General features: G+C 34.7%; 1 protein-coding gene across 7 annotated transcripts in view; it reads left to right on the top strand.

Annotated features, from left to right (window-relative positions):
- map4k3a (mitogen-activated protein kinase kinase kinase kinase 3a) overlaps positions 1 to 25,831 on the top strand; it is a 145,410-nt gene that overhangs the window by 92,332 nt on the left and 27,247 nt on the right. For 3 of the 7 annotated variants that reach the window (XM_056467834.1, XM_056467836.1, XM_056467831.1), the window contains 5 exons: positions 3,457 to 3,519; positions 12,790 to 12,848; positions 19,793 to 19,831; positions 23,050 to 23,124; positions 25,417 to 25,468. In XM_056467834.1, the coding sequence (XP_056323809.1) occupies positions 3,457 to 3,519; positions 12,790 to 12,848; positions 19,793 to 19,831; positions 23,050 to 23,124; positions 25,417 to 25,468 (288 nt within the window). The remainder of the gene's footprint in view (positions 1 to 3,456; positions 3,520 to 12,789; positions 12,849 to 19,792; positions 19,832 to 23,049; positions 23,125 to 25,416; positions 25,469 to 25,831) is intronic. The other 4 variants (XM_056467838.1, XM_056467837.1, XM_056467833.1 and 1 more) reach the window with 2 other exon arrangements.

Genomic DNA, 25,831 nt, shown 5'->3' with positions numbered 1-25,831 from the left:
TTCCTCACATCTACCACAATCCCAGCTCATCTCTTGACAGCGGCTTGTTGTTGTTTTTTCTTCACACCATGTTTGACTGTTGTGAATTTTAGACGTCTGTCTCTCACTCTTGCCATGGCCGTAATTGAAAGGTTAGATGCAGCTTTCCGTGGCATCTAATCAATAAGGCTTCCTTTAAGCGCTGCAGAAAAATGCAGCGTTGACTGATCTTCGTCTCATTTGAGCACTCAGTGTTTCTCATGTTGTAACTGGATTTGTCATCCTTTCATAAACCAGATCATTTTTTAACAGCAGGACATCAAATTAATGTCGATTCCCATTGCAGCTTCATGCTCATGATGCCGTCTTCTGAACCGGGGCTCACATCTGACGATGCCACCGCTTTGATTTTCTCTTGGTTTTTCTGAATTCACATCACGTTGTTTTAATGGTTTTAAAGAACAGTACATAATTGCTGCAACTGGTGGCTCGCTGAGGCTTTTAATAAGTAAAACATAGCATTTAGGTGATGATGTTTTTATTTAACAATATTTATTGATTATACACTGCAATAAAATCTGTTAATTAATAGTTTTTGTGATTTCGCTTATGGTTATTATTGCGTTATTGAATTTTGATCTCTGCTCTGTCAGTTTAAGATGATGAAGTCATCAAAGTCTAATTCAACTGTGTGTTTTAACAAAGTGGGTTTTGTTGACATTTTAGTAGTTTGCAACAGTATATTATAAGAAGTAATATGTAGAGGAATATGATGGAAAAATAACAGGAAAAGTTCTCTGTTTATTATCATTTTATTATATTATTATTTATAACATATTGGGCCCTGGGGCTGTAGCAAACTCATGGGCACCATTTTATTGCCTCACAAAAGTAGATTTTTTTTCTATTATTATTGTCATTATTATGATTATGTTGCTAATTAATATTATTTAATTTTCCACTATTTATTCCACTATATATGTTACTAAAGTACACTCACAGAAATAAAGGTACACGAGCTGTCATTGGGGTGGTACCTTTTCAAAAAGTACAAATTTGTACCTAAAAGGTCCATATTAATACCTCAAAGTTGCATATTAGTACCTAAATAGTACAAAAGTGTTCCTTATAATTTGTAGGTACTAGTAAATACTTTTGAGGTACCAATATGACCCTTTAAGTACAAATGTGTACCATTTGAAAAGGTTGCACCCCAGTGACAGCTCACATACCTTTATTTCTGAGAGTGTAGGCATACAAACGTACAAAATTAAAGCTCAAATAACATGAACTTCAAATTTTAAACAGGCTGCAAAAATCTGCAAAAAGAAAAGAAAAAACACATTTGCAATAGCCTACCTTCTAAATGAGTGCTTTACAATAAATACTTTAAACAGGGTTACCTTGACTGTTCTCACGGTAGCGCCAAAATAAGGAACTGTCCTGGAAAAAAAGGGAATTTCCTGGGTAAAAACAAGACATCTGGTCAACCTAACTGGTGACTAAAACAGGGCCACTTGAAATACAGATGGGCTACAGCCACTCACAGTTTAGCGGCATCACTGTTTTGAACAGCAGTGAGCCAATAGGAATTCTTCAAATTATCGACGTGTGAAACCATAAAGCAGATGCGTTTTCCACATCATGATGCAAATCAATTCATCAGCCAATCAAGGGCCTCCTCCTTTCTCAGGCCCTGGGGCTTTAGCCCCACACTGTAAAACCCAAAAAGTTAAGGGAACTTAAACCATTTGAGCAAACCGATTGCAACAAACCATTTAAGTTCAAAAACTAATCCTAATGAGTAATGTGTACTTAATCCATTTGAGTAAACGAAGCAATTTGAGCACAGTAAAACCCAATAAATTAAGAAAACTCAAACCAACTGAGTACTGTAAAACCAAATAAGTTAAGGCAACTCAAACCGTTTGAGGAAAGCAATTGCTACAAACCATTTGAGTAAAAAAACTAATCTGTATGAGTATTGTGAACTTACTCCATTTTAGTAATAAGGTATTTAATTAACTCATTACCTTCAACACTGAGTTCAAAACTCTTTTCAAATGAGTAGAATTAACTTTCAGTCAATTTTGAGTTAACTACACTGATTTCATTTGATAAAGTTGACTGTTGGGTTCTACAATGTACTTAGCCCTTATGTTAATCCGGCCCTGGTAGTTTATGGCACCAACCCAGACAATATGGCACTTCAAACTATTAAATGTCAATAAAAGTCTTTTCAGTAAAACTATTTAACTTTTTAACATAAATCATTGTTGGAGGAAAGGTCGAGGTCCCATAATCATAAATAAATAAATAAAAATAAATAAATAAATCACAGATCGCAAAATACTGAAAACTGTTAATTTGCTGATATTGTTCACACAGATTATATATTTATACTATGAAGCTGTTAAATGCTTTATTCTGATTAGCTGATGAACATTTTAAGGTGTACAGTTATTTTTGAGAAAAACACACAAAGTAGTTCCAGGCAGGTTTTGAGCACATTACAGTTTAATATCATTACGATTAAGGGTTTCAGCTATTTCAAATGACTTTACTGCCAGAAAACACAAACCTAAACACAAAATAAACAAAATGAGGCTTTGGATGAGATTCATATGACATGACCTGACAATTTGCTTTGAATAAAACACTTAAAAAATTTTAAACAGTTTTAAGTTTTCACTTCACTTGTAAATCGCTTTGGATAAAAGCATCTGCTTAAATGAGTAAATGTAAATGTTTACTACCAGCTGTGGGGCTCCCACTGTCAATCTATGCACCTACAGAGAAAAAAATGAATCACTTCTGGAGGAATTGATGTTTATTTTAGAAAGAAAAATCCTGAAATGTATTCAACAGGCATTGTAGTGATATATTCAGGATCTAAACGCAACTAGAAGTAGCTAAACATAGCATCACCTGGTCATTTAGTTTGATGATAACAACAAGCAATTTCCCAAAGAACAATTAGTCACTCATTAAGAACTTTTCCAGCAATATAATGACACCTTTAATGGTTTCAGTGATCACTTTTTCACAAATGTGAATCTACTAATTCCACTGTTTATTTATTGTTGGGGAAAAAATGCAGATAGCAATGAGGGCACATTTAATTGGCACTGTTATTGGTTAAATCGCCTGTCAATCTAACTGTCAATCAATTTGATCTATTTTGAGTGCATGTAGGTTTGATTTAAAAGCCAAAGCATTAGCTATACAGCAGAATTATGATTTATGAACTCTTTAGTATGGTGTCCCATCATCATTTCAGCAATTATGGTCTGTCACTTTAACCCACAGACCTGTATGAAGTCGGATGATTATGGACTTTGCAAATACATCTTCAACCCACCACCTCAGCTACCAATAACTCATCAGTCATTGTTTCTGTGGAGCCACACGAGGCTCACATGTGTGTGTGTGTGTGTTTGTGATTAACTGAAGTTTCTTGGTCCTTCTACTAAACAGCTCGACACTGACGATTTTTTGGACTGTGCCGAAGAAATATACTACACTGCAAGATCTAATCTGGTATTTTTATTAGTATTCTACTCTGTTATCTTTGTCTTCGCGGCCTCTATCTGTTTTTTTTTCTCTCCATAGCATCTTGTCCGCTTTGCAGCGCTTATGTAGTGTACTCATCCTCCCATATGTGACTTCCATCTCTCATTCATTTCATTGCCATTCATTTTTGCCTTATCGTATTTAGATCATCGCAGTCTGTCTTTTCAGCTTGCCTGTTCATAACATCACTGTGATTGCATCTGTCTGTCAGACCAAAACCTCTGTGCTGGATCATTTCTTTTTTGGTTTGTTTTCTTTTAGGCCTCTTGCTTGATTTAAAGACACATCCCTCAAAGTCGATACGCCGCTGCACTTTTCAGTAATCAAAAGCACTTTGAAATCGCAAAGCAAAGCATTTTATGTAGCCGAGTCCTCAGAGGGGCTTTATTTTTAGGGCTTGTCACAATCAGACGCATCTTGAAAGCGAGCGAGAGGGAATGGAGAGAGAATTTAGGGTTAGACAGACAGAATGGATGTTGAGTGGGGTGAGCGAATGGGGAAAAAACAAGAAAAGAGAGAGAGCGAGGGAGAGAGCGAGGGAGGAAATAAAGAGTCTGAAGTGCCTGTTCGTGTCCCTCAGGGACGGTTAAACCAAAGTGCTCTGCAGGTCTGAGTGAGGGGGAAAACATTGCCTCAGCAAGCAACGCTTTGCGCAACAAACCCAGCACACACGGCCTGTTTGAGGAATCAGCTAATTCTGCAAACAAACCTCACTGTTCACCACTCCCTTTAACACCGATTTATTGTGCACACCTACTGTGATGCTGGATTATGATTGGCCCTCTTTCTTGTCTCTGTTTTCATAGCGAATTGTGATTCATCTCTGTTTGTATCTGTTTAGCTGCCTTTGAACTGCAGAATGTTGTTGCTTTGTGTTTGTGGATCTCACACACAGCTGTCATGAGTGGCCTGATAATGACAAAGGGGCTCTTATGCTTCATTTCATAATCTTCAAAGTCTACAGCATTTCAGATATTTTTTTTTTTTATTAGTGGTTGATTTGGACTGTGAATGATTGAATTGGATTATATTCCCTTAATGCACAACATGAAAGAATCAAATTGAATACACAATTGACATTACACCTAATTCATAATTAGTTCACATTTATGTAAACTAAAGTTTTTTTTTTGTTTGTTTGTATTTTCCTTTATTTCATACCAAGTACAGATGTCATTATTCATACGAAAATGTAGATATATGTATGTGTATATGTATGTGTGTGTGTGTGTGTATATATATATATATATATATATATATATATATATATATATATATATATATATATATATATATATATATATATATATATAGTTGAAGTCAGAATTATTAGCCCCCTTTGATTTTCTTATTCTGTTCAAATATTTCCCAAATTATGTTAAACAGAGCAAGGAGCCATACAGAGGAGACAAACAGAGCAAACCACAGTATGTCTGAAAATATTTTTTCTTATTTGTTTTATTTTGGGTAGAATAAAAGCAGATTTTAATTTTTTAAAAAACATTTTAAGGACAAAATTATTAGCCCCTTTGAGCTCTATTTTTTTGATTGTCTACAGAACAAACCATCATTACACAATGACTTGCCTAATTACCCTAACCTGCCTAGTTAACCAATAATTAAGCCTTTAAATGTCACTTTAAGCTGTATAGAAGTGTCTTGAAAAATATCTTGTAAAGTATAATCTGTATAAACTGTAAAGTATAAACTGTCTTCATGGCAAAGATAAAATAAATCAGTTATTAGAAATGAGTTATTAAAACTCTTATGTTTAGAAATGTGTTTAAAAAAAACTGAATTGGGGGAAAAATAAATGGGGGCTAATAATTCAGGAGGGCTAATAATTCTGACTTCAACTATATATATATATATATATATATATATATATATATATATATATATATATATATATATATATATATATATATATATATATATATATATACTATACTACTATACTATAATATATACTAACATGTAAATAAATAATAAACATATATGAAATATATCTCAACTATAATAATTATATGATAATATATTTCAGTAATATATATTTCAGTAATGTTTTTCTCCACATACATAATCTTTTTTTAAATTGTAAGATAAATAAACAATTTAGTGTCGATTTTTAATACTGTGTATTTGTCGGTTTTAAAAAAGTCTTTTAAAAATTTGCGACAAGACATTTATTATATTTATTCATATATTATATGGAACTCTATGAAAAAATGTCTAAATATTTTAAGTGCACTGAGGCTGTGGATGCTTCTTATGCTTTTGCCATTTTGTTGGATAGTTATATTGGATTGTGCTACTGCACAGCGAATGGGAATTAATATAGCATGATGCTCCATAGTTTGGCAAGTTTCAAAAAAAGCTTCACATGGTCGTGTCTGTATGAAGAAGCGTTTTTCCCTTTTTCATCTCTTTGCGTTTTTTGAGGCTTTCTTGAGTGACACCTCATCCATCTGGTCTGAAGCCCACGCACTGAGGAGCCGCAGCCAATCACACGCTGGAAACCGGTGTCTTTGACTGCGAATAAAGAAAGCAAAAGCAGGAGGATGAAAGAAGGCGGTGACAGAAGCAGTGAAGCGGAGAGTCTGGATCTTCTCTTAGCTTTTACTCTTCCAGCCTTTCTCTCTCCATCAGTCTTACTGAAAAGCTTCCCATCAGCAGAAAGGCAGCCAGCGAATGAGGATATGACAGTTTGCTGTGTAAAGGAAATTTGGTTTGTTAATCTGCGGGGCAAAATCAATGAGGTTTTGCATGGCTGAAAGCTGTATTCCAGAGAGAGTGGATGAGGAAATGAGAGAGAGAGAGTGAGAGTGAGAGAGAGGGAGGTGTGGAAGCACCAAAGAGACAGAAAAATTAAAGAATCAGTTTGAGAGCGAAAAGCTTCTCAGGTTTAATCATCATCCACCTGATTATTATAGTAAAATCCTCTGCCAGAACTGAAATAGATAAAGATCTACAGCTAACTTACCTCAGACAAAAACAACAAAAACAAACAAAAATTAAAGGAAATTCTTTTATTTCTTATTTTTATTTACTTCAACAGTGAATTGTATATTGACATGTATACATAAGCATATTGACATATTTCGCTTATTCACATTCGAATTTTTAAAGCATATTATCAGCATAATTCAATTTTAATTTTACATTAATTTCCAAAAAACGTCTTAACATTACACAATTGTTTAAAAAAATTATAATATTAAAAGTATTAATAATAATAATAATAATAACAATAATAATAATAATAATAAAGTAGCTGTTACTGCATACTAACTGAAAAGTTAAATTTATTAAAATGTCAAATACAGTTTTGTTAATGTACAGGGTGTCTGTGGCGTCTTAAGTGTTCAAAGTTGATAAATTAATGTAGAGAAATGTAAGGCCCTTAAAAAGTATTAAAACATTTTCAATGCTATTTTGCAAGGAATTAAATTTGATATCATTTTGGATTATGCAATGTATGGTTGTATGCTAAAGTTTGCCTGAATTAAATCTGCGAATATCAGGCTGCTGTGTGGGTTATGAAATCAGTAAAATCCTACTAGACATCATGCTGCTTTGTTTACTGCAGTAAATAAGGCAACACCATTATTTCTGCAGTTCTATAGGCGCCAACCTGCTGAATTAGCTAGACTAAATAGATTTTTATTCAGTATATGAATAATGTTTTAGTTTTGGATTAGTTTCTTACATGAATATTTAATAAATATACTGTAAGCTAAAATCTCGCCAGTGTTACCGGTTGAAACCTAAAGTGGTTATAAGGCCTAAAATGTTGGAAAGAGCCTTTAAAAAGCTCTTAATGTATTGAATTCCTGTACTCTGTATGTAGATATTTGTGTTTGACATTTTATAAAGTCTTAATATTCTTATAATATGTTTTAATCTATTTATTATTTTCTGTAGTTACTACATTATTTACAGTCTTCACAATGTGAACTATATTTAAACTATAGGTTTAATACCCTACAGGATACACTAACAACTTACTAATTATTGTTTAGTTTTATATATAATGTAGTAACAATATAATAAACTATAAATATAAAGCTAAATTAACTAATTAGTTTCTTAATTTATCCATCCAGAAACCTGATCACCTTATTGATTATAGAAAAAAGACAGAAAAATTCACAGGTTGTTTTAGGTTATTCCAAATAGCAAAACAACAGTAAGAAATAGTTGAACAGTAAGAAATAGTTGAAAATACAAAACATCTATTGAAGTCATACACCAGATCATTATGTAACAATGGTTTATTTAAAGGTTCAAGACACCCTGGAGTACTTTTTTAAAATTTTAGCAGATTTGTGTTGAGCATCAGTTAAGACAACATTAGCAGCTGTCAGCTTTAATTGTGGGGAAAACTGGATAATTTTGAGCTTTTGTCAGCTAATTTCATCTTCCGGGTTTAACATAATTTTTGGGGCGGGATCAAAATCGGTGACATAGCGCGTATCTGCTAGTGGAGTGATGACACGTCGGTTTCTCATTATTATTCATAGCAGAGTTTTCTTGACCTATGAGAAGACCCTGCTTCTAATTATTCATGAGAGAGTGTGCTTTCTGAAATGCAAAGCCGACCTGCCAAGCTGTGAGACCCAATGACTGGGTGAGACCGTGTCCGCGCACAGTACAAATCGTTTGTGTTTGTTTCCATGATCCACGGGGTTTGCAGCAAGTATTTTTGTTGAGAGAATTAGCGAATGGCAGCTTTACCTTTATCAGTTGAGTTTGTTACCATTCAGACACATTGTCTTTATCCTTGCTGCTGTGTTTGCTTATGTTTAAAATCCTCCGAATTACCGGTAGGGCTAATGCTTGGAATAGATAGGGAAAGAGACCTGCTGCACTGCTATCCACTGTGTCTGCATTCAAACCCGGGGATTGAGGAGGAGAGAAGTGCTCCTCATTTATAGTGTTTATTTAAACATGATTATCTTTATGATGATTTAACAAATTGTGGTTATGTGTATATGTAATTATGAATAACTAATGTAGCAGCTCATTAAGGCTACGTTCACACTGCAGCCAAATGTGGCCCGATTCTGATTTTTTTGCCCACATGTGACTCAGGTAATGATAGTGTGAACGACTCAAACCGCATGGAATCTTTTCAAGTCAGATCTGTGCCACTTTCATATGTAGTCTTAAATCAGACACAGAACTGTTATGTCGGATTTCATGTGACTTTTACATAATCTTTGGGCGACATGCGTCATCATTCTTTGCTGCAAACATCATCTACTCCTCAGCAGCATAGTAGAATAGCACACATGGCAATTACTTTACCACAGAAAGTTGGTTGTTCATTTTGAAAAAGATTTTGGAGGCAAAACTGTTGTTTTGTTAACAATCGAGGCACGGGTTGATCGCGAAGCTGAAGAGTGTCGTACGTGTTGTGGATAGAGGATCCGTGTGCAAAGAAGGAAGAACATTCTCTCTGAGAGAAAAAAGGGCAGGTGCTCGAGCACCCAAACCTCCCTTCTGTACGTGTCAGCTGTTTATAAGGAAGTAAAATGAAATAACTCTGCAAACGGAGATGAAGTAACTCCGCCTTCACAGTTCAGTCTGCGGCTGCTCAGTAACCCTTGATGAGTTCACTACACCGGTTTTCAATCACAAGTGACTTTATTTTAGATTTCAAATACCGAAATACACATTAGTAGTAGCAGAACAATCATTTACAGTTCATGAAATACACCACAGTTGTCTGTGAAAAGGGCAATAACCATATAAGCATGATCTGACAACGTGCTTACTTCATACAGTATCACGTGTGCATAATTAGACATTTTGTGCTGTCCGTAACTATACTTTTGCGCATGCGGGTGAGTTTAGGACCGTGATCTGTTCACACTGCAAATACACGGCCACATTTATAAGAGTAGTGTGAACAGCCATGCAAAAAAATCTGATTTGAGAAAAAAAATCTAATTTGAGCACTAAGCCTGGCACTGTGAACGTAGCCTAAATTACCTACTGTTTATTTCTTTGTATTTTAACTTTGTAAACTATAAAACATGGGTCTCCTTACGGTTTGTGTCTCATTTTGTGAGCTAACTGACAATTGTTGTCAGTTCTCTTTTTCCCCTGCTCTGCCGGCCACACCCACTCCTTACTCTGCTCACAGGACAGACATTAGGTTGAAAACAAGTCCTGAAATGTTTCTCTCAGCACAGTTTTTGAATGTGCGAGGTACTGTATTTAATAGATACTGCCTCGGTTTGATGATTCCATTAATTCATGAGCACCAAGCTATTTCCAGTCATTGCCTGCTTGAATGATCATATTGGCGAGTGGGAGGAGAAGATCGCACATGGTTCCGTCCACCCACAATGCTCTAATTAAGAGTACAACATTGTGAGCCGTTTGAATTGATTTCTTTTCCAGCAGTCTTGTGCAACCAACATTTATAATTGTATTTCAGTACAAAAAGTCAGAACTTAAGATATTAATTGGATAGTTCAGCTAAAAGTGCGAATGGGCTATTAATTTACTTATTTACATTATTTTCGGTCCATTAGAACATTAAAGGGATAGTTCTCCCAAAACTGAAAACTCGCTTATCATTTAGGCCCAATCCCAATTCTATTTTCGTACCCCTTCCCCTTGGCCTTTGAAACAGAATGTAAAGGGAGAGGGCTTCAAAAATTACCCCTAAGAAATGGGAAAGCACTACAACACCTGCACACATCATCATATGTCATCGCGATCTCTTGCTTCCTTTGAGATTGACGATGGCGCCTGCTGTAGTTATTCCAGTTGTGCATCTCCTGACTTTTGTGTGCAGCCATGTTGCCGTTGTAGATGGTGTATTCTGGGAAATTTTCTTACCCCTTGGTTTCAAGTGTGGTCCTGAAAATTCTCCATTTCAAGGGCTATCTAGCCCTTCCCCTTTGCCCTACGCCTTTAAGCTAAAGTGAATTGGGACATCCCTCCCCCTTCACATGAACGCACAAAATGAGGGGTAGGGGTAAAGGGAAGGGCTAAAGGGTAGAATTGGCATTGGGCCTTACTCCACCTTCACTTGAGCTGAAAATATTTTGAAGAAAGCTGATCATTGACTTCCATAAGAATCGTTTTTATCTACTATTAAAGTCAACAAAGATTTGGAGCAAACTGTAAATTCATTCATTAATTTTTTTTCGGCTTGGTCCCTTGATTAATCCGGGGTCGCCACAGCAGAATGAACCGCCAACTTATCCAGCATATGTTTTACGCAGCGGATGCCCTTCCAGCTGCAACCCATCAAACATCCAAACACACACTGGGAAACATCCATACACACTCATTCACACACACAAACACACACTCATACATGAGTGTGTCTTAGAATTTTAGCATACCCTATTCACCTATATAGAACATGCAAACTCCACACAGAAATGCCAACTGCCTCAGCCGAGGCTAGAACCAGCGACCTTGAGGCGAACGTGCTACCCACTGTGCCACCGCGTCACCCCTAAACTGGAGTAAATAGTAGTACATTAAATTTTTGGATGAACTATCCCTTTAAAGACTATTTTAGGTGACATTGGAGCTCTTTGTGATCTCTAAATACTTTGAGACTCAAAAGACATTTACAGGGTAAATACATTTAATACATATCTATTGTATGTAGTGAAACAAGCAGCCTGTGCAAAAAACTGAACATCGGTTGCAACGCTATTACTTTTAAGGTCCCTATCATACACCCGGCGCAGTAAGGTGCAAGACGTGTATGGCACGATTTGTTGCCATTTTCAGACCAGCGCAAAAGTGATTTTCAGGGTTTCCACCCGCCACCTTGTTTAAATAACAAATCCATTTGCGGCACTTTGTGGACTCATGAGTTTGCTGGTCTGAAAAGGAGGTGTGTTAAGGCGCATTGTTTGACTGTGCCAGTTTATTCAGTTTATTCTTGACAATTTGTATTTCTATAATGTTGTTATTATTATCAGTATTATTTATTAAATGCATATTTATATTTGTTTTTATTAAAAACAGGTTTAGATATGTTCACCTGTCGGGTTCTGGAGACGTATGCATCACCACATGGGACATAAGAATAGGACGCGTGTTTGGAAATAACTCTATATTGGAAATAATTCTTAATGTTCATTTATTCGTTTGCTGGAAATTAGAACTGAATTTAGAAATAGTTTTGAAACAAATCTTTGTGCTTAACAATCAAAATTAAAGATGTAGACTAATAGATGTCTTCAGTGGAGTGTGTACAACACTGTTTCCTTGTCCATGAAAGTAAAGTAGTAAAAGGTAAAAGTAAATTAAAGAGGCTGAATGGAGGAGGCTCATTCTTTATCCTTGCACTACAGATTTTCTCGCTAGTGAAGCATTTCGTTTTTCCACTTACAAACTCCACCATGTAAACAGCAAATGCGCCATGGCGCGATGCAACTGACTCTTAAAGGAAATGGGAGATGAGACTCTGATTGGTTTAATGCACATTATGCTTAAAACACACCCATAACTCTTCAAGAGAATAAGTACAACCCTGTTAGACCATGAGCCAAGGCGCAGAGCGTATTTTTCCGTCCTTAGAGTAGCAAAAGTGGATTTGGACACACCCTTAATGCTTTTTTCGCCATACACTTTAGACTTTGCGCTTAGATCATTAAAATAGAGCCCTGAGAGTTTAAGACATTGTTTCAACACATGGTTTTCTTTCTTTTTTTTGTGTACACTAAAAGATACTTTGGAATGTGTCTCTGTGTGTGTGTGTTTTGTACTTTTTGCTGTATGTCATTTCTGTTTTGAACCCCATTGACTTTCACTAAACAAATAAATCATTCTTAATAATACATTTTTTATGATTTAAGATCCCACAAATGTAAACATTTAAACAAAACTAATAACAACTTACAAACTTAAGAAGGAAATCACAAACACTTGTCAAGATGTGTGTTTGCTTGCTGATGTAGATCTAATATACTGTTCATGTCATCATCTCTTCCATCATATTCACTCACTAATAAACCATGAAAGTGTAAAACTGTAATGTAACGCATGTGTGGATTAATTGTAAGCGCTAATTTCATAATGCAAGAGTTCATATCTGATATGCCAACACCGTGTCATGCAGGACTTACCATTCATTTTCATGTATCTTTGACGTGTGCATGAATGTTGCCAAGGCCCTGTCTGAACATTTGGCATAATTCTTTTAGATTTAAGATTAAGTTATGCATTTTGTGACTTCCATTCTCTTTGTTCTAGGATTTGCAGATGGATTATGAGCAGGGATCCCCTAAAGGCTCAATATTGGGAGGAAATAAGTAAGTTTTGTTACACTGTTGCACATTGAATGAAAACAAAGCTTTGCTGTTGCATCCACAAAACAGGATTTGGAAAAATTAAGAATTGTTTGAAATGTAGTTTAAAAAAATATATATGGCAAGACAAACTTTAAAGCTGACTTGTGAAAGCCTAGTAAAACTTTTAAATTTCAAAATTAATAGAAGTTTAATAAATCGTTTCGTCTCATATAAGGATGTTCTGCCAAATATGTTCCATGGTTTAGCATAGTTTTTAATCATAATTTAATGTGTTAACGTTACATTGTCTTTAAGAAGTTGCTCTCGTGTTTTAGCATATGACTAGGCCCACACAGAATCTGTCTGCACAGAATTCTGCAGATTTCCGCAGAATTACGTAGATTTTTAGCCCATCATTTATTCTGTTTATTTACTCAAGTAAATGTGTGTAAATCTATATTTATTCAGTTTTTTTTATTAATTTCAGTAATATTATTGACTAAAATGAAAATGTTCATCTGATTTATTTACAATGCAGTTTGTACAGGAATATTTTCTGTCTTTTATTAGAGATATTATATGAGAGACTTGCTTTGTTTACCAAATGAAGTGAATCTAGTTGGATTTGCATTTTAAGCATTAAATAAAAGTTAAAAAGCAATTCTTTTATATTTCACATGTTAAGGTTTTAGTAATGATACTCCCAAAATAATTCCGCAGAAATTCACAGATTTTTAACACAATTCTCCGCAGAAATAGCAAAAAACATCTGCAGATTCTGTCTGGCCCTACATATGACTAGCATGTTTGTAGCTCATTGTTAGCTTTATGTACCATGTTCTATCAAGTCTTTAACATAATTTAGTATGTTGCTGTCATAGTTTACGGTCTGAAAACAGGTTAAAATAGATCGATTAAGAGACATCACAATCTATTACTTGTTGTAACGCATTATTAGCAGGTATTAGCAAATTGTTAAGACGAGCCATTTAGCAAGCATTGTTAATAATTTAGCATTTTGTTGTCATGATAGATAGATAGATAGATAGATAGATAGATAGATAGATAGATAGATAGATAGATAGATAGATGCTAGCATCTTTTAGCCTGTTATTACCATGTTTTAGCTTCTTGTTAGCATGTTATATCACATTTGTACTGTTTTAGCATGTCACTAGCAAATAAATTACTGAAGTACATTAATGAAGCACAAAGAATCTGAAACTATGGTTTCAACACTACATTGTGTTTTCAGCTTAAATTCAAATTTGCTGTCATGTTTTAGTATATGATTAGCATGTTTGTAGCTCATGGTAAGCATGATGTGCCATGTAAGTACCATGTTCTAGCTAGTATTTAACATAATTTAGTATGTTGCTGTCATAGTTTACGGTCTGAATACAGGTTTAAAATAGATGAATTAATAGACAACACAATCTATTACTTATGGTAACACATGGTTAGCAGGTTGCTAATATGCTCCATTTAGCAAGCATTGTTAACAATTAAGCAATTTGTTTCATGCTAGATCAACTGACCGTCAGACAGATAGACAGATAGATAGATGGATAGAGCCTGACATGGTTCGATAAATTGCTAGCATGTTTTAGCCAATTGTTAATATGTTTTAAACATTGCTAGCATCTTTTAGCCAGTTGCTATCATGTTTCAGCTTCTTGTTAGCATGCTCATCTGCATTTGTACCCTATTTTAGTATGTCTAGCATATATATTTCTGCAGTACATTTAATAAAGCCCAAAGAGTCTGAAAATATGTTTTTTAACACTACATCATTGTTTTCAAGTTGCATTTAATTAAATGTTAGCTTGATCTACCATGTCAGTACCATGTTCCAGCGAGTATTTAACAAAATTTAGCATGTTGCTGTCATAATTTACAGTCTGAAAACAGGTTTAAAATGGATTAATTAACAGACATCACAATCTATTACCTGTTAACATTGTTAGCAGGTTTAAGCAAGTTGCTAACATGCGTGGTAGGTAGGTAGGTACTAACATGTTCCAATAGATTGTTTTAGCAAATTGCTAACATGTTTTAACAAATTGTTAGCATCTTTTAGTCAGCATCGTTTTAGCATGTTCTATCACATTTGTACCATTTTAGTGTGTCACAAGCATATATATTTCTGCAGTACAGTAATAAGGCACAAAGAGCGTGAAACTATGGTTTTAACACTGAATCATTGTGTTTTTAGCTTGTATTGCGTTAAATTGTATATCAAACTGTATGTTTGACGTTCCCTGTTTTCACAAGAGAGTTCTTTCACAGTTCATAGAGACGCGTCATGATTCTCGTACATCTGTTTATCTGAAATCTGACATCATTGTCTCACCTCTGCGACACTTTATGTTTCAGGTAGCTTGCGAATGATCTACATGACTGTGGTTTCTCTCTAATACACACACAACCCTGCGCCTTGTTGACAGTGTTTGCCATATAGTGAACAGAAGGTCGAGTACACCAGATGGAGTGCCAGTGAAACCGCTCACTCTGTGTTTGTGTGAGCGCCTGCGCATGTGCTCAGAGGTGTTGCTCTCCCGCTCATCAACAGATGGGTCCAGAGCTCTTTGAGAGACACCCGTTCAGCATTTATGAGCTCTCATACAAGCTCGCACAATCAGACCCATGCATGGCTGCACCAATCAGCCTGTTAGCAGCCTGTTTGATTCATGATGGAGAGTGAAACTGGAACATTGGAGTAGTATTATCGGGATAAATGGATATTGAATACAATGAATACAGTGATGTAATTATGCACAGGTTGCCAGGTGAACTGTACTTCATAAAAAAATATATTAACAAGCGTTAATAAGTTAATTTAGTTCTTTTAGCAAGTTGTTTGAAGTTATTAGCACCTTCTACAAAGTTGCTGAAGGATCTAAATAAAGATTGTGATCTTGATTCAAACACCCACACAATCTTCTTACTAAATGAACATGATTTGCATGTTATTTAGAGATACATAAATATTAAATTTTTTGCAGATACGCAGGGTTCGTACAGGAAATCCTTGAAAATGGTTGAATCCTTGAAAATTGTAATCTAGTTTTTAAAGGTTTGAAAGGTGCTTAGATTGTGGATAAAGTGCTTGAAACTGCTTGAAAATGTAATTGTGTGGTATTCGTTACAATTGATCTTTTTAAACGAATTAAAAAGAATAATTTTGATTTAGGATAAATGAAAGCTCTGGTCTAATGCCTGTAGCGGGATCTCCCTGTCCTTTTTTTATCTGCACTTTCTGGAATTAAAATAAATATAAATTTAAGATGACAAATTACATATTTAGGATGCAAGTAAATTATATTTAAGAGAGTAAATGAGAGTATTTCAAGGTTGGCCAAACATGCGATCAAATATTTTCCTCAGAATACTATGCTATCTTTTATCCTTAAAATTCATATATCTATCTTTTATCTTTTAAATTAATCTAATCTATCTTTTAAATTCATATATTTAATAGGAAGCCATACAATATTATATTTGTGCATATACATTAGATTATTCAGTACTGAAGCCAAATTTGGAGCTTATTTAACATAATAACTTACGATAACAGTCCAAAAACTAGTACACTCAAATTTATGTTATAGAAAAAAATTTAATACAATTTTTATAAAGAGAAAAAAATCAAGAGAAGCAAAAAAACTAAAAAAAAATAAAAATAAAATAAAAAATGTTTTTAAAATTTTATTTTGTAGGTTGGAATTTTTTATTTTTTTGCAATATTTTGCTTGAATTTATTTGTATTAAATTCAAGCAAAATATTGAAAAAAAAAGGAAAATATTATTTAAAAATATATATATATCTGTTTAATAGATCTGTTTTGTTTAAATGCACTAAAATACATTGCTATAGTCATTGAGAAATGGGGAAAAATATTCATTTTCGAAATTGGATGTACTCAATTATCCTGACCACTATATGCATACATACATACATATATACATACGTACATACATTTTGACCTTAAAATGGGTTTAATAAAAATTTATAACTGCTGTTAAATGAAATGAATATTTGAAAAAATATTAATAGACATACTGTGAAAACTTCCTTGCTCTGTTAAACATAATTTGGGAAATATTAAAAAAAGAAAATAAAAATCAAAGGGGAGCTAATAATTCTGACTTAAACTATATATATATATATATATATATATATATATATATATATATATATATATATAGATATATATATAGATAGATAGATAGATAGATAGATAGATAGATAGATAGATAGATAGATAGATAGATAGATAGATAGATAGATAGATAGATAGATAGATAGATAGATAGATAGTTTTTTTAGGTTATGATGTGAGTGGTAGAGTGCACAACTTAAACAGTTTTCAGAAGTTTTATTATATATTTCATTTTTAAGAAAACTCAAGTGGGAAAGGACGTGGTGTACCGTGAATTTAGTGAATAACTAATAGCTAAAAAACAAGGAGAGCTATGTATTCAGCCTTGGCTTTGTGGTGAAGAAATCAATCATGGCTTTCTCTCTCTCACACACACATGGTGCATAGAAATTAAATTTTAGCATTTTTCTTTTGGCTGTGGACTGACTTTAATGTGATTTCATAAGAACATTAGGTGCCACATTTGAAATGAAAACAGATAAAAGTAGTTAATACTTTCATCTGTTTTCATTTATGTCATTTCAAATCAGCAATTGTGTAGTTCAACTAATCTGTAGGTTTGTTTTTGGTCTTTGTAAGGGTTATAGTTTTTAAGGGAATGTGTGATTAACATTCCTCTAATGTAAGCCAGTGGAATAGTTTTAAAGGTCCCATGAAAGTTTTTTTAGATGATAGTATCAGTATTGTTAGTTTTTAGGATATATATATATATATATATATATATATATATATATATATATATATATATATATATATATATATATATATATATATATATATATAAACTGTGAAAACTGGATTCACACAGTTTCAATTTATCACAGTTTCAATCTTCTATGTTATGCTGCTTTGACACAATATACATTGTAAAAGCGCTATAGAAATAAAGATGAATTACATTGAGTAAACTGAAAAAAAAAAAAAACGTCCTAAGCCAGGACACTGCCACCGCACTAGCCATCACAGTAGACGACTTCCAGCTTGATGTCATCCACCAGTTTACGTACTTGGGCTCCACCATCAGCGATAACCTCTCCCTTGATGCTGAGCTCAACAAGAGGATCGGGAAGGCAGCTTTTAATCTAGCCCATCTGACAACCCGAGTGTGGACCAACCATAAGCTGACAACCGCAACAAAGATGGCAGTGTACAACACCTGCATCATCAGCACTCTGCTGTATGGGAGTGAGATGTGGACTGAACACCTTCCAGCTACGAGGTCTGCGCCCCATCCTGGGCATTACCTGGCAGGACAAAGTCTCCAACGTCAAAGTTCTGACTCGAGCCGGCCTTCCCAGCATGTATACCATGCTATGACAACGTTGCCTGTGCTGGCTTGGCCATGTACACTGCATAGAGCATGGGCGAATCCCAAAGGGCATCCTCTATGAAGAACTCTCATCCAGGAAAAGAACCACAGGACGCCCGATTCTTCGATTTAAAGATGTCATGAAGAGAGACATGAGAGCACTCAATATGAACACACAGTCCTGGGAAGACCTTGCAGCAGACCGGCTAAAATGGAGGTGCACCCTGACCAAACAGCTCAAGTCAGGTGAAATGAACATGATGTGCATGTCTGAGGACAAGCGAGTTCACTGAAAGGTGCGGAACAACGACAGCCAGGGAGCCACCTATCGAAGCGACTTCGGGGCAAAGAATGCCTCTCCTGTATTGGCCTCTTCAGCCACCAACGACGCTGTCTCGGACAATCAGTCATGCCTCAAGATAAGAATTATTTGGCGTTCACACCGAAGGCGGTTAGAGCGTCAAAGGTTGCTCCTGGTGACAACGATGTCTGCCTTCAGCTCCGTCGCTCAAAGCTCGCTACATTGATCTCATATTTAAAGGGGCCGTTACAGCATATCATATCAGTTACATTCCTGCATAAAACAAGCTTTCTAGTGAGAAAATGTTGCGCACTTTTTATCAAATTTATTTAACAATGGAAGATTGCATGTGCAAGTTGCATGTGGTGTGGCTTTGCTCCACTTAATTATCCACTATGTCCATATGTCTGAAATATGCTGAAGCAGCAATACTGTTTTGTGTTGCATGAGATTCACCGCTTTAAAAAAAAAAAAATATATATATATATATATATATATAACATTAATGCACGTCAGTAACTCGCCAGTAACATTTTTAATGTATGTTCCTGTAAGAAAACATTGTAAATAATTGGAAATCCGATGACCGCAATAATCAAACCCTTGGGAACAACTATGGTTGGAACCAAAGTTCACAGTCACTGTGTTCTCTGGACTCATCTCAAGCGGCACCTTTAAAGTTGAATGTAATCAAAATACATAAACGTGCATACTGATCTTCAATTGGATCTTTTTTTAACCTTTGGGACAGAGTGAATACTAAAACACGACTAAAATGTGTGTTTTCTCTGATGCAGCATTTCATAGGCACTGAAAAAAACCCTAAAAGCTGCCATGCTGGTGTTTTCTCTGAAAATGCAAAGCTAGTTTTTATCTACTGCCTTACAAAAAATCTCTTTTAGCCCAGTTCTCTTCAATAATTTAAGTGCAGTGTAGATAAACAACTCTTGAACAGTGGTCCTAGACAGTCAGACGCAGACGTTCTCTTAAACTTTAACAACTAAACATTGGACTCTTTCCCATGAAGACAAATCATGAGAGACAAATTAGCAGTAAATGCTTGTTTATTTAGGCTCGAATCAATGAAGGCTAATGGATCCCTTGATGTGTTATAAAACTGTTCGTCATGTGTTTTCAAACCCAATGAGTCACCTGTTACCAGCGTTGACTTTTCTGCATCTTTTCTTCACAGGAGCCTCTTGAAATCTGTTGAAGAAGAGCTGCAGCAGAGGTATAATGCCCGTGCTTTGTTTGTGTCCTTCACTCCTGTGCTCTCTCTTTTCTTTGCCTTCCTCCCTCTCTCTCTTTCTCGCTCTATCTCTCTCTCTCTATCTCTCTGTATCTTTCCATCTTTTTGCTGCTCTGTCAAACTCTACCCATGCTCTCTCTCTCTCTCTCTCTCTCTCTCTCTCTCTCTCTCTCTCTCTCTCTCTCTCTCTCTCTCTCTCGCGCTCTCTCTCTCTCCCCCCCTCTCTCTGCATAGCTGGTTTTTCATCTGATCAATATTTGATGTGACCTAACCTTGCCCTTTTGTGCTTGTCCGAGTGGAACCAAAGGCTGATTTGCTTGGCAATGCTGTGTTGGAGATCTGTGTTATTTTTGCCACAGTATTAGTTTTCCATTCCTCGGGGGGGAAATTAACCAGTCAGTCCCTCGAAAATGAAATTTACTCCAGATGCATGTCTAGATTTGGGTTTCGGGGTTGTCCTGGTTTTAATTTGTCACACTTTCATTTAAACAGCCATCCTTAAAGATAATGTCACAGAATCAGCAGACCAATGATGTATTTATTAGAGGTGTAACGGTACACAACAATTATGTTTGATATGTTTTCAGCACAGCAGTGAGGAATTGAAATGAGGATTTCCATTTAATGAGGATGTGTTGATATCGAAAGTCTGGCTGATACCGATAAGCTTTTTACATTCGGAAGCCGATATATAGATGAAGACAAAATGGTTAGCCCTGCTGGGAAATGGTAATTATTTTTCAGATATTTCTAAAGTCATTTTTAACGGCGCAAGGACATTTTTCACAGTATTTTTACTTCTGGAGAGAGTTTTATTGCTTTTAATTTGCTGGTGTTACGCCCCATGTGGCTCGGAGGATGAAAAGGGCTAAACATACACATTATGACAACCCAATATCTTTTTAAATTCCCTCAGAAATGAGCTGATAAGAATCGACAGACGTGGCAAAAAAAGTGGTTTGCGTTATTTACAATAAAGATTAGAAAGTATAAATAAGGATATTTAATCAACCAAAGTATATTTACAAATGTGTACAATAAATTCAAAATAAACAGATAAGCAAATTGAAATAAACCTAATAATGGGAAGTAATATAAGCTGTTCCAAATGAAAGAAAATAACAAATTAACACCGGCTAACTAAACCCTTTCCATCTCTAAATTACTAAAGAGAAAGCTGAAAACAGAAAAAAGCCTCTCACTAAACTGCACTTCCTAAATCAAGCATACAGACGGTACAGTACCACCCGTTTCTAACCTAATGTTTTAACAGAGAATCACCTACGTATATGTAAGATGTAAGTCACATGACATACTTTATTTTCAGTCCCCTTTTAGTAGATTTAAGCAGTTTAGTTTGGATGTTCAGAATTGATGTACTGAAAATAATGACGCGAACCAGAAAACAGGTCATACACACAGAAAGACAGAGCAGCGACAAGAGACGAAGGATTTGCCCTCAGTCTAGTGCCAGTCGTCACTGGTGGGCTTAAATGACCCCCATCCTCTTCTCATTGGTCCACTCGTGAAAACTCTGCGAGCCAATCGGAATGTCTAGATTTTAAAAGGACAGCTGACAGCAAATACAAACAGAAAGAGACTTGAGGGAACAACAAGGCAACACCCCCAGGCATGTAACAGCTGGTGTAATAATGGTGTAGTAATAATAAAAAAGCTACTAAGGTAAATATTAGTTTTTTTACTGTTGTCCTATGACTTGCCTAGTTAACCAAATTAGCCTAGTTAAGCCTTTAAATGGCATTTTAAGCTGAATACTAATTTCTTACAAAGTAACTTGTAAAATAATATGTACTGACATAACGACAAAGATGAAAGATATTAGTTATTAGAAAATAATTATTTAAACATGTTGATTTTTTTTTTAATCTCCTTTAAACAGCACTTTGGATATATTTTAAAAAATACTACAATTCTGAGGGCTAATAATTTTGCCTTTAACTGTATAAGCATATGAATGTAAATCTTGGTTTAATCTAAACAAAAATAATTGAACAAATATAAAAACTCGATACTGGAGTGTCCTGGACATTTTAACTTGCCTCAAACCACCTGCATGGATGTTTCTAGAACGCCTATAGTAAGATATAGCTTGATTAGCCAGCCTAGGTGTGTCTGATTGGGGTTGGAACTAAACTTTTCAGGACACCGGCCCTCCGGGACCAAGTTTGAGCACCCCTGATCTAGATCTTTTTTTGCGCAAATTCATTTACAACTTTACAACTATTCTAATGTCTTTCCTCTACAAAAACATTTCTAAAGTGCGCATGTGCTGAGTGCAATGTGTCACATTTATCAATACCATTTAATATATTATAGACTTTGATACATTGGGCTGATAATATTCTTATCTGGCTAATAACAGTAACATTAAAGAGTATTTATTGGTTGATTCCAATGTGGCAGCAAATATATTGTGTGTCTATAATTAAAAAATATTTTACATAAGCTCTTTTTCATTGACTTTTTAGAGTGAAACAGCAAACTTTTCATTTTTACCATGTACTGTTACACCTATAGTATCTTACAAAAACAATCACTGTGCTATAGTGCTTTATTTTGACTCACAAGGACTCGTTCACACAGGAGGTTTGTGCATATACAAAAGCTAAAAACCAATGGGACTGACTTTGCGTGATGTTCGTATCTGGCTAATAGTAATAGCATTTGAAGTATTTATCGGCTGGTTCCAATTTGGCAGCAAAAACTTTGTGTTTCTAATTTAAACATATTGTACATAAGCTCTTTTATTGACTTTTTAGAGTGGAACGGCAAAGTTTTAATTGTTAACATGTACTGTTACACCCCTAGTATTTATGTAGTCATCTTACAAAAACAATTACTTTGCGCTATAGTGCTTTATGTTGATGCACAAGGGCTCGTTCACACAGGATGTTTGTGTGTATTCAAAAGCAGAAAACCAAAGTGACTGACTTTGCATGATGTCTTAAATGGCGCTCATAACTTGTGATGCTTAAAAAACCAGCATGACTTGTCGCAAAGGTCACACAAAGAGTCTATTTAGTGCATATTTGCATAGAGCAGCAATTAAAACAACACAGAATGCCCTGTGTGAACGACCCATTAGCGTTCAATCTTACCCATGGGAAGTCGAACAAAGTGTTGCTTCAAATTGCTAATCTTCAATGAATGAGCGCCGCAACCTTCTCGATCCTCATTAGGGGGCATGAGGCTCATTTGGAGGATGATGATGAGGGTGAAGATGATGGTGATGATCATGATGATGAATTGCAACAGTAAGTTCCTCTGATTCTAAAGCCAATCTCTCCCCGCTGATATAGAGGTTAAAATGCTTCACGCTCATGATGCACTGGCAACTTTTTGGCACAAATGCAAGAGCCTGTGGTATTTGTTTGACTCATATGAATATTTTTCCACTTTTCTATTGACTCTCATACTGTTTTTCAGCATCCCCTGAAAATGTTGCCAGTGCATTGTGGTCTTTCATCTGTTTTCTGTCCTCTCTGGACAACACCATCTCATTTTCCCTTTATTTACCAATGAATGTTGCAGTTCACCCACTTTAGCTATATTTTCCTCAATTCAAATGCTAGTGGACGTCCACAGCTGGGTAGTAATTGGTTATAGGTAATCTGGATTGTGTAATCACATTCCGAAAATGAAGTACTTGTAATTAGATTACTTTTAAAATACTTTAATCAGATTACATTTAACTTTTTATGAATTGCATGATTCTGTTTTGTTTACACAATAGCAGTGTCCACATTTCATTAATTGTCCTAATTTAAAAATATTTATATATTTATATTTATACATTTATATTTATATATGTATATTTATACTATTTTGTAATAAACCTACCGCTTATGTTGTTTTCAATGCTATCTCATAGCAATTTGTAACTTTTTCATTTAGTAGCTTATTCGTATGAAATTGTACCATCTCATTCATACAATTTAGTGTGATTTGCTTATCTCTCAATGACGGTTGGGTTTATGGGTGGGGTTGGGTGCCCCGCCTTCTTTTAAAAATCGTACGTTTTACGAATTGCATACAAATTAGCCACTAAACTGACAAGGCGTAAAATAGTTACGTTTTCTCTTGAGATCAGAATCCTGCACTCTGAACCTTTTTTTTATTCTCGCATTGGCAATTTCAAATTGGAATATTCTGTTTTCAGACGATAATTTTCAGTGGCTGAAATTTTAGTGCATATACAGTAATTCAGAAATACTATCGTCAAACCCTTACAGCAAGGTTCATTAGTGTTAGTATTTTTAGTTATTACATGTACAAATGTTTGGCTTTAAAACACTGTCATTTTTTTTTCCTTGTATCTGTTGAAATCATTCAAGATTATTCTGTTAATGCTATATACATTAGATGTGACGTCAAAAAAAGGTTAGCCCAAAAGTGATCCAAATGTAATCCAAACAGTAGTTAGATTACGTTACCATAAATGTATAACCTAGTCTAATAGATTATATTACTGTCTTCAAAATTTGTTGTGTAATTTGTAAACAGTACTGATTACAATTCGTAAGTAATCTACCCAGCTCTGTGTACAACCTCTATTACATACACACAGACATTAAAATCATAAGATCATAAAGTGCACCGAAATGAAAAATATAGCCAAAACCAAAATTCTTGTTGGAGGGGGTGAACCCTGCACTCTGAACCTTTTTTTTTCTCTCATTGGCAATTTCTAAATGGAATTTTCTGTTTTCAGACGATAATTTTCAGTGGCCGAAATTTCAGTGCTTTTATAGTATTTTTAGGTATTACCTGTACAAATGTTGTGCTTTAAAACACTGTCGAGGCTTATTCTAGATTACTTTATTAATATATATATATATATATATATATATATATATATATATATATATATATATATATATATATATATATATATATATATATATATATATATATATATATATATATTATATGTGACATCAAATAAAGGTTAGCACAAAAGTAACCTAAATGTAATCCAAAAAGTAGTGAGATTACATTACTATAAAAGCGTAATCTAATGTAATAGATTATATAGCTGACTTTTAATTTTGTTGTGTAATTTGTAAACAGTACTGATTAATGAGTAATATGCAGACTACCCAGCTCTGTGTACTGCCTCTATTACATACACATCACCTCTTTTTTTTAAGTGACGCTAGCAAGCTTTCTTCTACATTGACGCATAAGTAAAGATGTCATTATTTATTCATCCTCATGTTGCAAACCTGAAAGCTGTTATTAGTGATGGCCAAAAAATCAATTTGACTTGACGCTGAATTCCTTTATTCAAAAATGATCCTTATAAATGGCATGCGGGTGAGTAAATAATAACTTTTATTACAGGGTGTATTATTCCTGGTGCATTTGATTGCATGTTTGTTGTGTGTTTTCTGTCCTCTATCGTACCCTTGTTGGTGTTGGAGTGTCAGATGAAACAAACCACAGAGGTCCATTAACATCTTGTTAATGTCCTCGAGTTATGTTGTATGATTAGCATAAATGATTAGCATTGTGACTCATCTAATTGGATATCTGATTTGTCTCAGCACGAAAAGCTCCACTATGAGGCCCAAGGTCCCTCCACCTCTTCCTCCCAAGGTAAGCGTCCCAATCAATAAATTGTGTTATTGCTTGAGACCTTTCAAGGTATGCCAGCATTCTAATATTTGGGTCCTTTTTTATTATTATTTTGAGAGAAATCAGTGCTGTTGGTCAAAATTAAGTATGGATAAATTTCAGTGAACTTGGGGAGTAATTCTGCATTAGTCTCACTGGTTTTTATTTGTTTATTTATTTATTTATTTATTTATTTATTTATTTATTTATTTATTTGTTTAACTATTTATTTGTTTATTTATTATTTTATTCTAAGAGTCAAATGTTATTATCAGATTTTTGGAACATTTAAATGCTAATTTTATATATTTATATATTATTTTAATTATTATTTAATTTCACATT

Source organism: Danio aesculapii, chromosome 11 (assembly GCF_903798145.1).
Source record: "Danio aesculapii chromosome 11, fDanAes4.1, whole genome shotgun sequence".
In the NCBI taxonomy this organism is placed as follows: Eukaryota; Metazoa; Chordata; class Actinopteri; order Cypriniformes; family Danionidae; genus Danio; species Danio aesculapii.
This window is presented reverse-complemented; position numbering and strand designations above follow the sequence as displayed.